The 17,827-nt window shown below is 34.0% G+C and overlaps 1 protein-coding gene across 1 annotated transcript in view; it reads right to left on the bottom strand.

Annotated features, from left to right (window-relative positions):
- The window catches only part of ABCB11 (ATP binding cassette subfamily B member 11), a 126,179-nt gene extending 108,641 nt beyond the window's left edge, over window positions 1-17,538 (bottom strand). The window contains exons 1-2 of the mRNA XM_074302212.1: window positions 17,446-17,538; window positions 2,326-2,428 (exon numbers count right to left, since the gene is read on the bottom strand). Of these exons, the coding sequence (XP_074158313.1) occupies window positions 2,326-2,401 (76 nt within the window). The 5' untranslated portion in view covers window positions 2,402-2,428; window positions 17,446-17,538. The remainder of the gene's footprint in view (window positions 1-2,325; window positions 2,429-17,445) is intronic.
- Window positions 17,539-17,827: the final 289 nt, after the last annotated feature.

Genomic DNA, 17,827 nt, shown 5'->3' with positions numbered 1-17,827 from the left:
CCTTCATTAGTTGAAGAAGTTTCCATAATAAAAACTCCCACATTGATGAAATCACTGGTCTGGAACTAAAAAGGGAAAAAACCCCAACCCATTAAAGTTAGAATCTTCATAAAATTTTCATTTTTTAACAATAGCAAACATTTATAAAATATCTGCAAAGTATGTTACAAGCATTATATCACTTGATCTTTATAAGCCTTATAAAATAGGCTATATAAGTATGATTAACCTAGCTTTATAAAAAAAGGAAACAATAAGTGTTAGAAAGACTTGACCTTGGTTACACAGCTAATGTGTATGAGAGGCAGCATTTGAATCTGGACTTCTTGATAAGTTCCAATGCTCTTTCAACTACACCATACTGCTTAAAAATATTGACAGAATAATGACTCAACTAAACTTTTTCTGCAAAAAAGATAATTTAACAGGGTTCTTCTGAATTGATCCCAACCTAATTCTTGGACTTTTATATGCTGTTTTTGTTTAGTCATTTCTAACTCTTTGTAACCTTATTTGGCATTTTCTTGGCAATGATACTAGAGTGGTTTGCCATTTATTTCTCCCATATATTTTATGTTGTTTTGTCTCAAGGAACTGAGGCAAACAGAATTAAGTGACTTTCCTAAAGCCATACAACTAATGACTGTCAGAGGCTGTGTTTGAACTCAGGTGTTCCTGACTCTAGATTGGGAACTCTATTTACTATGCCACCAAGCTGCTCTGCTTTTACATGTATGATATACTATTTAAACATAAAAACATAAATCCTTACTTGAGAAGCCAATATTCCATAGGTTATGCCAAATGTCCTCCACAAGTTATTTTTTTCTGAATTAATTATTAAAAGAAATTATGAAGTAGGATCTATCAATGTTGTATGCATTTTATATGATTAATTTTTCTATTACTTTCATGAAAGTCTATAAAACTATTTATAGCTGGAAAATACCTTGGATGCCATTTACCTCAACTTTTTCCTATATGAGAATAAAATTTAGATCTAGGGAGAGTCAGTGATTTTCCCAAAATCATACAGGTGGCAAAATTGGAATTTGAACCTAGTTCGTCTGCTTTCAAATCTAGCTTCCTTTCTATTAACCACAATACCAGATTAATCTCTAAGCATCATGACATTCTAGCATATATCCAGGGAGTCTGGAGTCATTGAGTGTATTTTTGTTGTTTTTGCAGATTAGGGATGGTTTATCTAGGGCTGGTTTTGTCTTATTAAATTCTTCCAAGGACCTCCCTGGTTTACCTCCATTCTCACCCCAAACCCTTTCCTTTTTCAATTGCAAATCCAAAATGGTGGGAAGCAAAGAAAGGAAATTCTAGCACTCTCTTAATGCCCCAAACTCTTGAGGAAGTGCTGATATCATCCCAAAAATCATATAATGTCCAGATCATGGATTGATTCCAAGTAGGTCACCTACTTGGCAGGTAAGTGACATAAGTGATAGAAAGCTACAAATGGAGTCAGGAAAACCTGAATTCAGATCTTAGCTCATAAGTTTACTAGTTCTGTGATTAAATGTAAGTCATGTAACTTCTCTCAGACTAAGTATTCTTATCTGGAAAATAAAGATAATAACAACACTTATCTCATATGGATGTTGAAAAGATTAAATGAAATAATAATGTTATTATTTACATAGCACTTTGAGGTTTGCAAAACATTTTACAAATATGATTTTATTTTATCCTTCCAATAACTCTGTGAGGTAGATGCTATTACTATCATCATGATACTTATAAGGAAACTGAAAAAGTGATTTGGTCAGGGTCATGCAATTAGAAAGTATCTGAAGGTAAATTTGAACTCAAATCTTCCTAAGGCTTTACACACATAAAATAATTTGTAAAACTCAAAAGTGCTATGTAATTTCCAGTTATTATTATTATTATTAGCATTTATCATGTGGAAAAATAGCCCTATTCTAGAAAGAAAAGAATTCCTTACATGTATAAACTGATGGAAATGAAAATCCAATTATTTAATCAGATTTAATCAAATGGATTTGAACATTTGCTGTATCCAGGGCATCATACTTCATGAAAAGGAAATTAGGTCCTTGTGGCAATTAGACTTTGTAAAAGCATGTTTCTTGGAAACGTATTAACTTTGCCCACTTTTGCCTCTTTTTATACAAAAGAATAATGGCAAAGTTTGCAGATATGCACAGTGTTGACTTATTGTCTTAGCTGTATCCCTTTGCTTTGCTTATTTTCTATTGGCAGTAGGGGGAAAACATTGGAAAGTAACAGTACTGTTACTCATTAATATTAAATCATTGATTTTTTTTTTTTAAAGAAAAGAGCTCTTACCTGATTCATGTGATTCAAAGACATAATTCTCCTCTCCAAATTTTCTAACACTGCGTAGAATAACTGAATCAGACATGATAATTTCTCCCTCTAATCAATGACCCTGTAAAACAGAAAAGAATCATTAAAACTCTTGTGTCTTCAAGTAATAAATCAAATTAGTTGAAGTAAAAGAAAAACTTGCCCTCAGAATCAATCTTTACTAATCACTCTGAGTCAAAACTGAATTAATGGCTTTGGAAGGCTCTTCCAACTATAAAGTGTTTATGATTAATTATTTATAAGCTACATAAAGAAATCTTGAAATCATTTAAAATGTTTTCTACTTTATTTTAAAGAGATACTGGTGAATATCAGAATGTTGTGAAAAGAAAGAATCTGCTAAATTTTTTAGGTCAATTTTTTTTTCACATTTTAAAGAAGCTAGATTAAGGATTTCAGATACTTGATTTTAGGAAAAACAAAAATCCCATGTGAACATATCAGAATCTTCTGTCTGAATTGTGAAATGCAGGAGTCAAAGGGTTTTTTATGTATTTTGAAGTCTTCTTAACAAAATATGGTAAGAAAGATTCATCTTTAATAAAGGGAGATATTACTCCTGGAAGAAACAGGAACCCAGTGGTAAAAACTCAAATAGAAATGTATCACAGGAATATTAATTTAGAATTAATTTAGACAAGTTAACATTGTAACAGTTACCAATAACATTTTAATCTGGCTCTGGTCTCACTTTCAACCACCTGTTTTGTAGATGAGGAAAGTAAGGATCAGACATTGAGTAATTCACCACAGGTTGTGTCATATTATACAGAAAAAATGAATGATCATTTAAGAGTATGTCCCCTTTTGTACTTAGCAAATTCAGAGATCATAAAGGGGAAAAGAAAGGCTAAGAAATGTAAGCATGAGGTTCTTTCAGGTATAAATAAAGCATAAGCACCTCTTTGGAAACAAACTTTGAGTTAATAAATTGCATATGAAAAGACACAGTGAACTTACTCTCAAGGCATAGAAAGCTCTAATATATTTTTTTCTATCTACTCACTTAAAAGTCTAACAGTATCAGTTGAAATTTAGTCAGGGATTATATTCCATTTAATTAATATTTCTAAATTCATATTTTACTTGAAGTTACTGCCTATATGATGACCAAAAAACTGACAATTTTTGGTTTTTTTTTTTTTTTTTTTTACTTTGAGGGGAAGGGGGTAATTAAATTTGTTAAAAAAGATCATCTGTATGATGAGGAAAAAAATTAGCATTTGACAAATAAACTTCATAAATAATTATATAAACTTATATAGTAAACAATTTTAAGCTTTGTTTGTTGGGTGGCACAGTAGCGTACCCTCTCAGAGGATGCCTTTTAATAAACTACCTGTTCAAAATTCCTTGTTTATAATACTGAGTCCTGACTTCTGGTCAAGATGGTGTGTGGAGGCAGACAGCTGCTTGAGCTCCGCGTTTTCTCTCAGAATTTACTTCATGACAAGCCTCGGAGTTAATGCTTGACCGGAAAAGAAACCCACAAATAATCACCAACAGAAGACATCCTTGAAATTCGCTAGAGAAGGTCTGTGTTTGATCTGGGGAGGGTCGAACAGACTGGGCGCAGACTGAGGGCAGGCAGTGAGAGTGAGGCAGGCAGCTCATACAGCTCAGACCAGAGGGAGGAGGGGTGCAATCTCTGCCATTTCTGCAAAAAGACTTTGGCCCCCAGTGTGGATATTGCGTCTTGGCAGCAAGCCAGGAACAGCAGAGAGGATGTAAACACTGGAGGTGAAGAATAAAACCCCGGAAAGCCAGTGTCTCTTGGAACCCAGCCACCCCCAACCCCTACCTGGAGTGACTCAGCACATTCTTAGAGCCTCAGAGTGCAGACGCAGCACAGCCATCACTGTCCTGTTAGTGCCTCACTGCTGCCCTCCTCCCCAGTCTGTAGAGAAAGCCCATTAACACCATCCAGCCCCATCCCCCCAAAAACAGACCTATTGTTTCTCTTGTCAATTTGTTTTCTTCCATTCCCGCTCTGACAAAATGAACAAAAAATTCAAAAGGGCTCTAACCATTGACAGCTTCTGTATGGAGAGAGAGCAGATTGCAAATACTGAGGAGACTAAAAACAGACTGTCCCCAGAGGAATCCCCTAAGGGGGATATGATCTGCTCCTCAATAAAAAAGAATCTCATAGAGGAAATCAAAAAGGCTCTCACAAGAGAGCTAGAAGAGAAATGGGAAAAGGAAAGGGAAACTTGGAAAGAGAGTCTGGAGAAGTTATCCAGAGTGGATAAAGAGATCAAATCATTGAGAAACAAAATTAGTGAATTGGAAAAGGTAAACAACTCCAAGGAAAACAGGATTAGTGAATTAGAAAAGGTAAACAACTCCAAGGAAAACAGGATTAGTGAGCTGGAAAAGATAAACAACTCCAAGGAAAACAGGATTAGTGAGCTGGAAAAAGAAAACAGCTCTCTAAAAAATAAAATGAATAAAATGGAAAAAAATTCCATAGAAGAAAAAAAACTCACTTAAAAACCACAATTGGACAATTACAAAAAGATATAAAAAAAGTGAGTGAAGAAAATGCATCATTGAAAATTAGACTCGAACAAGAAGAATTGAATGAATCAAGGAGAAACCAATAAGTAGTCTAGCAAAACCAAAGAAATGAAACAATTGAAAAGAATGTCAAGTACCTTATTAGAAAAACAACAGACCTGGAAAACAGATCCAGGAGAGCAATTTGAGAATAATCAGACTCCCTGAAAAATGTGAGGAAAAAAAGAGCCTGGACACTATTTTTGAGGAAATTATCAAAGAGAACTGCCCAGACGTTTTGGAAACGGAGGGTAAAATAGACATTGAAAAAATTCATCGTTCACCTACTGAAAGGGACCCTAAAATCAAAACGCCAAGAAATATAGTGGCCAAATTCAAGAACCATCAGACAAAGGAAAAAAATACTGGAAGCTGCTAGAAAAAAGCAATTCAGATATGGAGGAGCCACAATAAGGATAACCCAGGATCTAGCAGCGTCCACATTAAAAGAACGAAGGGCCTGGAACATGATATTCCGAAAGGCTAAGGAACTTGGTATGCAGCCAAGAATAACTTACCCAGCAAAAATGAGTATCATTTTCCGGGGAAGAAGATGGACATTTAACTAAATAAATGAATTCCATGTATTCTTGATGAAAAAACCAGATCTACATAAAATGTTTGATCTTCAAATACAGAGCGCAAGAGATTTCTAAAAAGGTAAAAAGAAATCTTGAGAACTATACTTCTGCCATAAAAATATATAAAGAACATATGTATAATTTGTCCTAGAAACTAGAGGTGGAAAGGAAATTATAACATAAAAAGTGTAAAGTGGTGGTACTACATCTCATGAGGAGGCAAAGGTAACCTATTATATCTGAGAGAAAGAAAGGAGGGAGATGAACATAGTGTGTATTAATAGACATATTCGATTTATGGTGAAACGTCTTCCACTTCATTGAAAAGTGAGAGGGAAGGAGTAAGCTAAGGGGAAGGGAATACAGAAATTGTGAGGAAAAAGGGTAAAATAAGGGGAGGAACTTTAAAGTGGGGGAGGGATACAAAAAGGGATGGCTGTGAAAGGCAAGTGGTCTTCACAAGTTTAATACTGGGTAGGGGGGGTAAGAGGGAAGGAAAGGAGAAAAGCATAAGCAGGGGCTAGATATAGAATTAGTCATTCTAACCATAAATGTGAATGGGATAAACTCCCTCATAAAGAGGAAGCAGTTAGCAGACTGGATTAAAAGTCAGAATTCTACTATATGTTATTTACAGGAAACACACCTGAAACAGGGTGATACATTCAAACTAAAAGTAAAAGGGTAGAGCAGAATTTATTATGCTTCAGGCAAAACCAAAAAAGCAGGAGTAGCCATCCTCATCTCAGATCAAGCAAAAACAAAAATTGATTTAATTAAAAGAGATAAGGAAGGGCATTATATCCTGCTAAAGGGTAGCATCAATAATGAAGCAGTATCAATATTAAACATATATGCACCAAGTGGTGCAGCATCTAAATTCTTAAAAGAGAAATTAAGAGAGCTGCAAGAAGAAATAGACAGCAAAACTATAATAGTGGGAGATCTCAACCTTGCACTCTCAGAATTAGATAAATCAAACCACAAAATAAATAAGAAAGAAGTCAAAGAGGTAAATAGAATGCTAGAAAAGTTTAATATGATCGATCTCTGGAGAAAGCTAAATGGAGACAGAAAGGAGTGTACTTTCTTCTCAGCAGTTCATGGAACCTATACAAAAATTGATCATATACTAGGGCATAAAAACCTCAAAATCAAATGCAGTAAGGCAGAAATATTAAATGAATCCTTTTCAGACCACAATGCAATTAAAATTACATTTAATAAAAAAGCCAGAGGAAAATAGACCAAAAAATAATTGGAAACTAAATAATCTTATAATAAAGAATGATTGGGTTAAACAGCAAATCATAGACATAATTATTAACTTCACCCAAGAAATGACAATAATGAGACATCATACCAAAATGTTTGGGATACAGCCAAAGCAGTAATAAGGGGAAGTTTTATATCTCTACAAGCCTACTTGCATAAAATAGAGAAAGAGAGGTCCAACAAATTGGGCTTACAGCTAAAACTGCTAGAAAAGGAACAAATTAAAAGCCCCCAGACAAACATAAAACTTGAAATTCTAAAAATAAAAGGTGAGATTAATAAAATTGAAAGTAGAAATACTATTGAATTAATTAATAAAATTAAGAGTTGTTTTTTGAAAAAATGAACAAAATAGACAAACCCTTAGTAAACCTGATTAAAAAAGGAAAGAGAAAAAGCAAATTATGAGTCTTGAAAATGAAAAGGGAGAACTCACCACTAATGAAGAGGAAATTAGAACAATAGTTAGGAATTACTTTGCTCAACTTTATGCCAATAAATTTGATAACTTAAATGAAATGGAAGAATACCTTCAAAAATATAGCTTGCCCAGATTAACAGAGGAAGAAGTAAGTAGTCTAAATAGTTCCATCTCAGAAAAAGAAATAGAACAAGCTATAAACCAACTCCCTAAGAAAAAACCCTCAGAACCAGATGGATTTACATGTGAATTCTACCAAACATTTAAAGAACAACTAACTCCAATGCTATATAAACTATTTGAAAAAGTAGGGATTAAAGGAGTCCTACCAAATTCCTTTTATGACACAGACATGGTACTGATACCTAAATCAGGTAGGCTGAAAACAGAGAAAGAAAACAATAGACCAATCTCCTTAATGAATATTGATGCTAACATCTTAAATAAGATATTAGCAAAAAGACTACAGAAAATCATCCCAAAGATCACTATGATCAAGTAGGATTTATACCAGGAATAACCATATGATCATTTCAATAGATGCAGAAAAAGCATTTGATAAAATCCAACATCCATTCCTACTAAAAACATTTGAGAGTACAGGAATAAATGGACTATTCCTTAAAATAATAATGATAATATATTTAAAACCGTCAGTAAACATCATATGTAATGGTGATAAACTAGAACCTTTCCCAGTAAGATCAGGAGTGAAACAAGGTTGTCCACTATCATCATTACTATTCAATATAGAACTAGAAACGCTAGCCTTGGCAATAAGAGCCGAGAAAGATTCAAGGAATTAGAGTAGGAAATGAAGAAATCAAACTATCACTCTTTGCAGATGACATGATGGTATCCTTAGAGAACCCCAAAGACTCTGCTAAACAGCTATTAGAAATAATTCAGAATTTTAGCAAATTTGCAGGATACAAAATAAATCCACATAAATCCTCAGCATTTTTATACATTACCAACACAATCCAACAGCAAGAGGTACAAAGAGGTACAAGAGGTACAAAATTATTTCCATTCAAAATAACAGTTGATAGTATAAAATATTTGGGAATATATCTACCAAAGGAAAGTCAGGAATTATATGAGCAAAATTATGAAACACTTGTCACAAAAATAAAGTCAGATTTAAATAATTGGAAAGACATTAAGTGCTCTTGGATAGGCCGAGCAAATATAATAAAGATGGCAATACTCCCTAAACTAATCTATTTATTTAGTGCTATACCAATCAGACTCCCAAGAAACTATTTTAATGACCTAGAAAAAATAACAACAGAATTCATATGGAACAACAAAAGGTAGAGAATTTCAAGGGAAGCAATGAAAAAAAAATTAAATGAAGGTGGTCTAGCTGTACCTGATCTAGAACTATATTATAAAGCAACAGTCACCAAAACCATTTGGTATTGGCTAAGAAATAGACTAGTTGATCAGTGGAATAGGTTAGGTTCACAGGACAAAATAGTGAACAAAAATAGCAATTTAGTGTTTGATAAACCCAAAGATCCCAACTTTTGGGATAAGAATTCATTATTTGACAAAAACTGCTGGGAAAACTGGAAATTAGTATGGCAGAAACTGGGCATGGACCCACATTTAACACCACATACTAAGATAAGATCAAAATGGATGCAAGATTTAGGCATAAAGAACGAAATCATAAATAAATTGGAGGAACATGGGATAGTTTACCTCTCGGACTTGTGGAGGAGGAAAGAATTTGTGTCCAAGGGAGAACTAGAGATCATTATTGATCACAAAATAGAAAATTTTGATTACATCAAATTAAAAAGTTACTGCACAAACAAAACTAATGTAAGCAAGATTAGAAGGGAAGTAACAAATTGGGAAAACATTTTTACAGTTAAAGGTTCTGATAAAGGCCTCATCTCCAAAATATACAGAGAATTGACTTTAATTTATAAGAAATCAAGCCATTCTCCAATTGATAAATGGTCAAAGGATATGAACAGACAATTCTCAGATGATGAAATTAAAGCTATTTCCACTCATATGAAAGAGTGTTCCAAATCACTATTGATCAGAGAAATGCAAATTAAGACAACTCTGAGATATCATTACACACCTGTCAGATTGGCTAAGATGACAGAAACAAATAACGATGAATGTTGGAGGGGAAGTGGGAAAACTGGGACACTGATGCATTGTTGGTGGTGTTGTGAAAGAATCGAACCATTCTGGAGAGCAATCTGGAATTATGCCCCAAAAGTGATCAAACTGTGCATACCCTTTGACCCAGCAGTGCTACTACTGGGCTTATATCCCAAGGAAATACTAAAGAAAGGAAAGGGATCTGTATGTGCCAAAATGTTTGTGGTAGCCCTTTTTGTAGTGGCTAGAAACTGGAAATTGAATGGATGTCCAACAATGGGACAATGGTTGGGTAAATTATGGTATATGAATGTTATGGAATATTATTGTTCTGTAAGAAATGACCAACAGGAGGAATACAGAGAGGCTTGGAGAGACTTACATCAACTGATGCTGAGTGAAATGAGCAGAACTAGGGGATCATTATACACTTCAACAATGATACTGTATGAGGATGTATTCTGATGGAAGTGGATATCTTCGACATAGAGAAGATCTAATCCAATTCCAATTGATCAATGGTGGACAGAATCAGCTACATCCAGAAAAAGAACACTGGGAAATGAGTGTAAACTGAGCATTTTTTGTTTGTTTGTTTGTTTTGTTTTTCTTCCCAGATTATTTTTACCTTCCCAATATAATTCTTCCTTTGCAACAACAACAACAACAAAATTAGGTTCTGCACATATATATTGTACCTAGGATATACTATAAGATATTTAATATGTATGGGAATGCCTGCCATCTAGGGGAGGGGGTGGAGGGAAGGATGGGAAAAATTCAGAACAGAAGGGAATACAAGGGATAATGTTGTAAAAAAAATTACCTATGCATATGTACTGTCAAAGAAAATGTTATAATTATAAAAATTTATTAAAAAAAATACTGAGTCTTATGATGAACCCTTTGGAGAATTCTCAACTTTTAACTTTTCAGACACTTGCAACCCCATATTATCACTCAAAATTAAATTATTAAATAAATTATTTTATTTGAAGAATTAAAATTATGTTATTAAAAATTGGGACCTCTGTTTTGAAGAGAAATATGACATCCTTAAAAAATGTATCATTCTCCAAAAGCAACCCAGCTCTCTTGATGCCTTCTGCTTAGTTCTGGGTCTAATTCATTGTCTGTTTGCAGAATATATAACTTTTCTGATGAACAAATTGTATAGGATGCCCATCCAATTTACAATAATCAGATCTTAACCATCACTAGCACTTTGTTTCATGACGTCACATTTTATGTACATTCTATTCCTCCAAGCTGGAAATTTACCTGAGTGAAGTGCAAACACCTCCAAAATCAACAAACAACAGGTTCTCTTGGGGAGAGAGCTTTAGCCTTAGGAACTTTCACCTCAAAGACAGTGTGGGAGTTGGAAGGCTGAATAGAAATTTGAAGAACCTTCCAATATTAAGGGATGCCAGGTATAACTGTACTAAAAGGGTCCTGGGCTGTGCCTTTGGGGAAGAAGGTGCTAGTACATATCTGATGAGTGTAATAGCAGATGGGTAGAGTCCCTACTGACTGTAGACATTTGTAGGAGAGCAGATTACTTGGTTTTGGTTCCAGGGAGGAAAGGACAGTTGAAGTTTGTAGCCATTGAAGGGACACAGGAAACAAAAACGTTTGTAGGACATCATATCTGGGGGCCCTGGCTTAGGGGTAGAAAATAAGGCTGAGGTAGAATTTATTGTGTTAAAAAAAAACACCAAAAAAACAAAACAAAACAAGGGACAACTAGGAGGCACAGTGAATAGAGCACAAGCCGTGAACTCAGGCATGAACTGAGTTCAAATCTGCCCTCAGACACCTAATACTTCCTAGCTGTGTGTCCCTGGCAAGCCCTTAACCCCAATTGCCTCTGCAAATTTAAAAAAAAAAATGGTAATCATGATTACAGACAAAGTTAAAGTTCAAATAGATGTCATTAAAAGAGAAAAATAGGAAAAATACATTATGTGTTACTAATATTATTCAATATTCATTTCTCAAATGTATAAAGAACCTAGTCAAATTTATAAGCATATGGGTCATATCTCAATCGCTTAAGTGGTCAAGGTATATGAACAGTCAGGTTTTCAGTGGGAAAATCAAAACTACATATAATTATGTGAATATATGTTCTAAATTATTATCAATTGGAGACATGTGAGTTAAGACAACTTTGGGGATCATCTTACATTTATCTGATAGACTAAAATGATGCTCTTCAATCTAAACAAGCTATGTGTGTCTGATTATGATGGAATAGTACTGGGATATAAGAAATGATGAAGTGGTTGATTTAGAAAAACTTGGAAAGACTTAGACCCTATAAAGACGCTATTTACTTCCAGAAAAAGAACCAACAAATAATTGCATTTATAGATAGATATAGATCTGTAATGCACACTTTACCTATATACGTATTTGTATATATGTGTGTGTATGTTTTATAGATTTGCATCTATATGTATACACACAGCTGGGTAGTTTTTAAAACAATATGTAGTATTTAGGTTTTCTTGAAAGGGAAATTCATTATTTATGTTGAATCTACTGTTATGTTCTGCTTTGTACTTGAAAATACACTTTTTCTCTTTTCTTATTTTGTATTTAAGTTCAAAATGAATGAATTTTTAAAATTCATTTATGTATTTCTTTGGAGAAGTCTTCAGCAAGTCCCCACTGAGGGTCACTAAGGTTAGAGATCATATACAAGAATCTACAAGATTTCTATACATTCAAACTTGACTTCTTATTGCTCCTCTGTTTTATCCTGCTTTCTAGAGCCCCCAAGTTGGGGTGACAAAACGTACCATTGCTTTCTGGAGCCCCACATGGAGTGATTAAAATGTACCTTCCTAGTGGAGAAGTAATGAAGCAAGACTCCTGAGAATGGTGGGAAAGTGGAGTCTGTTTACTTCAAGGGTTTTCCCCTTTTTTTAATGTAACAAAAACAACACTGCTCACCTGGGACCACAATAACTTGCTATTGTATGTAGTTTGCCACCTGGTATCACTGCTTCAATCACAACAACACTCAGACTTCTCAGGAAGGCCGAGAGCCCTTAGGGGAGATGAGGAGCTGAGCCAGACATTATTAGAAGGTTCCCTCTGGCGGGGTCTTATACCTTACCTAGAGTTTCCCCATTGTCTGTGACCCTCTACACTCCTCAAATAAAGAATTCCAATTTTTCCCAACTCCATGCTTTTCTACAGGCTGTGACCCAAACCTGGAATGTACTTTGTCCTTACTTCTACCTCTTAGGGTCTCCAGTTTTCTTCAAGATTCATTCTCTATATTTCTGCTATCCACAAGCTACCACAAAATCACTTGGTATTTACTTTCTATAGAGCTATATGTATATGTATGTGTTATCTACCATAATTAGATTATAAATTCTTTGAGGTAAAAATCTGATTTACATTTAACTTTGAAAACCCTGCTATAGAGTAAGCCCTTAATAAATGCTTGTTGATTATTTGAATTTATGATCTTTAACAGTTCCTAAATAATACTGTCTCTTGATAAGCTTATTTTAAAAAAAAACTTATTTGAAGCCCACTATCTTTTAATATGTGTGTCCTCATCAAATACTAATTAACTTTTCATTCTTTATGTCTTGTCATGTTCATCTGGTCTCTTAAGTCTACCTCTGTCTTGTATCCTATAAAGATGAAGTCTCCATTCTGGCTCAGATAAAAGTTAGAGAGGCAAGCTTTTTTATATACTTGTACCTTGTTAAGGTAAGAATACCTCTCCAACCACCACCTCCTGATAACACATAAACCCATGAGGGACTACTCTTTTAGAGAAAATGCAGAATAGAAAGACATCATTAAATTAGAGACTAAAGCCCCTCACCCTTGGGGGACAACATGAAACTTACTCAGGGGAAGAGAGGAGTAGGTCACAAACAGCGACCATTCTAAGTTATCCATTCTATTCTATGACTCATTTCTGGGCTACTGAAAAACTTCTGAGAGCTACAACAACCAAATATGAGAAAACGATAACCAGCAATGAGTGGATCCCATCTGCTGTGCTGTAGCATATTTCTAGTAGGTCAGGCACTGTTTAGCTACATTCCTTGATAGGAAGGGCCGTTCCTATGAATGTCATCTCTTCAGTACTTGGTGCCAACAATTATAGCAGCATGCCTCAGTGGTGTGGTTACAGAGATTTTTTTCTAGATTCTTTGCCATTAAGGCATGAAACCACAGAGCCAGGAAAATACTCAATGGTGTTTCCCTTGCCTGATGCCTTGACATATCTCACCACCAATATACCAACAGCATACTAATTTCCACATTTGTACATTGAATATTTTGTAAATGTTCTTTAAAAATATTTTCCTTATGTGGTGTATCCCCAAGTAAACTCTTTTAGGACAAGAACATCTTTTTTTTTTTTTCTTTTATATCACCCCAGGACATTTTGTACAATGCCGAAAACATCACAGACATTCATCATCACTAAGCAGGCTACAAAAATTTAGTAGAAGGAGAACTGTAATGTTTAAAAGGCTAAGTTACCTTTCCAGAGCCCAAGAAAAGATTAGGTTCTATGAAAGACACACTTATTCCTCAGCTGTGGATTACCCACAGCTCAGTCAAGAGGTGCCTGAAGAACAAACTTTTTGTTGTTGTTCAGTTGTTTTTCAGTCATGTTCAACTTTTCATGGCCCCACTTGGGATTTTTCTTGGCAAAGATGTTACAATTGTTTGCCATTTCCTTCTTCAGGATATTTTACAAATGAGGAAACTGAGGCAAACAGGATTAAGTGACTTGCCCAGAATCACACAGCTATTAAGTGTCTAAGATCAGATTTGAATTCAGGAAAATTAGTCTTCCTAACTCCAGGCCCAGTACTCTATTCATGTATCTCCTAACTGCCCCCAAGAATGAATCACATAGTCCATTGTGATCTGAATTATCTATCTATCTATCTATCTATCTATCTATCTATCTATCTATCTATCTATCTATCTATCTATTTATCTATTTATCTATCTATATCTATCTATCTATCTATCTATCTATCTATCTATCTATCTAATCTATTATTTTCATGTTGTCTCATCCTTCTATTGGAAAGTGAGTTACTGAGAGAATGGAATATTTTTGCCCTTTTTAAAAAAATTCTTTAGAGCTTAGCAATATGCCTGATATTTAAGTAAGCACTTGTTAAATACTTACTAGGTATAACAGCTCAGAATTTCAAACTGGTTTTATAGGGAGCTTCCTTTGTCCTAGGATCTTGTTTTGTTATGGTTTTTTTTTTTTTTTTTTTTTTTTTTTTTTTTCCTGTAGTGCTATTCTTGTTTCTGAGAAACTCTGTTGGGAACAGATCCAGGATTATCATTGACCCCGTGGAAAAACAGAATTTTAACTGAATAAAAGAAAAAACATCATGGGACTGAGTGGTGATGAAAGAAGTAAATACTTTTAAGTTTTGCTATCTGGCTCTCAGAAACATCATCAGTATAAAATTCCCAAGTTTTGTTATGGATAATATCATCGCATGCTGACTAAAACATCATTATGATGCTTTATAATAAATATTTTAAAAGAAAAATAATTTATTATGCATATATAACTCATAAAATAATATTTAAATAATTTATTTAAAATAGTAATATAAATTAATAAATTATATATAAGTATATAGAAATAATATTTTATTATGAAGCATTATTATTATAATAATAAAATGAAAATCATTAACTCCAATTCACATTTATATTTCACTTTAGAATTTATAAAGCACTTTCCCTACAATAACCCTAACCTGGTTCAAGTTTTATCCTCCCCATTTTACAAATGACAACTGAAACCAGAGAAGTAGATCATAATCACACAATTAGAAAGCAGATGATATGAGAATCAGACATATGCAGATCCTTGCCTCCAAGTCTCTTGATCTTTTCACAGCAATCTTGCTTCTAGAATAGGAGAGGGCTATGAAAATGGGAAAGTTGATTCCTTGAGACTCCTACTCAAATTCTCAGCATTAATCAGTTCATTATGATTCCATAAAAGGTAATGATTGTTAGAATATATTTTACTAATGCATATTCATTTGCCATCTAATTATTCTAAACCTACATTTTGTATGTTACATAGGAATATGTATTCTAATAAGAAGGCCTTATAATAGACCTCAAACTTTAACATAATGGTTATCATTTGTTTATCCACTATGGCACTTCCTTTCATAGCCACAAAACTGCAAACATACTGACACCAATATCTCCATCCCATTTTGTTCAAATTCCATGACTCAATCAATCCTGAGTGTGACCTAGTTCAGAAACTTTCTGTTTACCCCAAAATGTTCTTGGAGCATGTATATGACTTGTGCCATTACCTCTTGTCTAACCTAATGAATAGCCCATCCACCTTGTGACCACCTAGTCAGAGAAGATATTTCCTGCTTTGCCCAACAAATAACTTTATGATCTTACTGGTACATTGTTTTGTTTATTTTAGCCTATGCATCATATATCAACCATATGTCAAGAATGTTTTATTATAAAAATAGTTTATTTTTAATAATTTTACATATTTACATTCATAAATTATACTTTATATGTAACTCACTTATAAATTTATATTAATTTTTTAAATTAATTAAATAATAAATTATTTTATGAGTTATATTTTTAATAAATTATTTTTATTATAAAATCTGAATCTCTTTCTCACCTCAACAAATACGACATGCAGTTTAGATTTCTCCATGTCTATTTCTCCTAAAAGATCTTTCTTCAAGAGAAAGAAACTCAGCTTCCTAGTAACATGAACTGCTCAGATGGAAAGAGAGCATTACTATTGTCTCACTGGTGATCCCAAGGCCCAGAAAATTTACACAAAATTTACTCAAGGTCACAAAAATAATAACAGAACCAGGATTTGAAGCTATGGACTCCTTACCCAGAGAATGAAAATCTTGTGCTAAAAAAAAAAAGATTATGTTTAAAAACTCAAACTTCCTCCTAGAAAAATTAACTTAAGACAGATAGATGGCACATTGGATTGAGTTCTAGATCTTGAATCAGAAAGATCTGAGTTCAAATCCAGTCTCATGGCCCTAGCCTCTGTCTGCCTCAGTTTCTACAACTATAAAATGAAGATAATAGCCCTTACTTTACAGGGATGTTGAGAATCAAATGAGAAACTATCAGCCTTAACTGATAAAAGTTTTAAGCATTTTAAGTTGGAAAGGTCAAAATTATGGGATAGTATTAAGACCCATAATGTGACAAGTACCATATAGATTAGATGCTAGAATTAGATGAAGTCCTGATGTTCATGATTGTAGCTGCTAAGGTAGTATTTCTGAAGGGAAGGAAAATTATTCATCCTTAATTTAAAACACAATTATTGTCTATGACTCAAACCATATCCTTAAATCCCAGAAAGCGCCAACTAAAAGTGGAGAATTGGAGCTTTTTGTCTATCCAGAATTTAAAATTTGAACCTCAGGAGAAATACAAACATTATTCTTGGTTCTCTGAGGACACAGCTTTCACAGAACAAATCCTAAATCCAATAATCTGCTCCTTCTTTGGGCCCATGGAATTTTCCAGAGACAGAGGTATCTTCTGAGCAACAAAGTGGGTGATAATTCTCCTTATGTTCCCTGTCAGGACAGTTTTTACACAATCCCTAAAACAGAACTCATTGTCTCTACTTCGGCCAAATTAAAAATCTTACACAGTATCCAACGAAACCAATTGTTCTAATTTGCTACCAGCAAAAAAAAAAAAAAAAAAAAAAAAAAAAAAAAAGGAATCACTAGAATCCATTTGGTGGCATTGGCAATGTTCTTGATGTGACTTTTATTACACTCTTCAAAGATGCTATAGTATTATTAATCTTAACAGTTTCATACTGTTCCACTCTCAGAAATGGAGACAAGATAAGGCTTGCATTTAAGACCCTTGAAAACTTTAAATGGTTCCTAGATTATCTGTTAAAAATTATTCTAGAGAACAAAGCTAGACCAGTAAGGAAAAATTATTAAAAAAAAAAATAACAACCCACAAGAGCAAATATAATTTTAAAGAGAGAAGATTTGAATAGAGCTATCCAAACTTACAAAGGCACCAACTTACCTGTGGACATAGACCTGGACAAGTTGAAAGAACTACTTTGGTGCAGGGAGTCAAGAGGTATTTCATCCTTTCCCAACCCCAGTTTTCATCACCTTAAAGGCTTGATCAAAATTCAGGCGTTTTAGTTAACATTATCTATTTGTTTGTGGGTCAATGGCCCTGAGGCCGTCCTAAAGCTCAGGTCAGTGACATATGAGGAAGGGTTGAATCTAATCAAAAGCAATAACACCACATACACAACAGGGAAGCTCTTTAAAAGCTATCAGTATAGACTTTTGAGATTGTCAATCTGTCTTCTAAATTAGTATTCACATTCTAGAAAATAGATGAGTAACTATGCATGATGCCTTTCAGGAGGAGAAGGGCTCTGTTTTCAGGTTAC

The sequence above is a fragment of the Sminthopsis crassicaudata genome, chromosome 3 (genome assembly GCF_048593235.1).
Source record: "Sminthopsis crassicaudata isolate SCR6 chromosome 3, ASM4859323v1, whole genome shotgun sequence".
NCBI lineage: Eukaryota > Metazoa > Chordata > Mammalia > Dasyuromorphia > Dasyuridae > Sminthopsis > Sminthopsis crassicaudata.
This window is presented reverse-complemented; position numbering and strand designations above follow the sequence as displayed.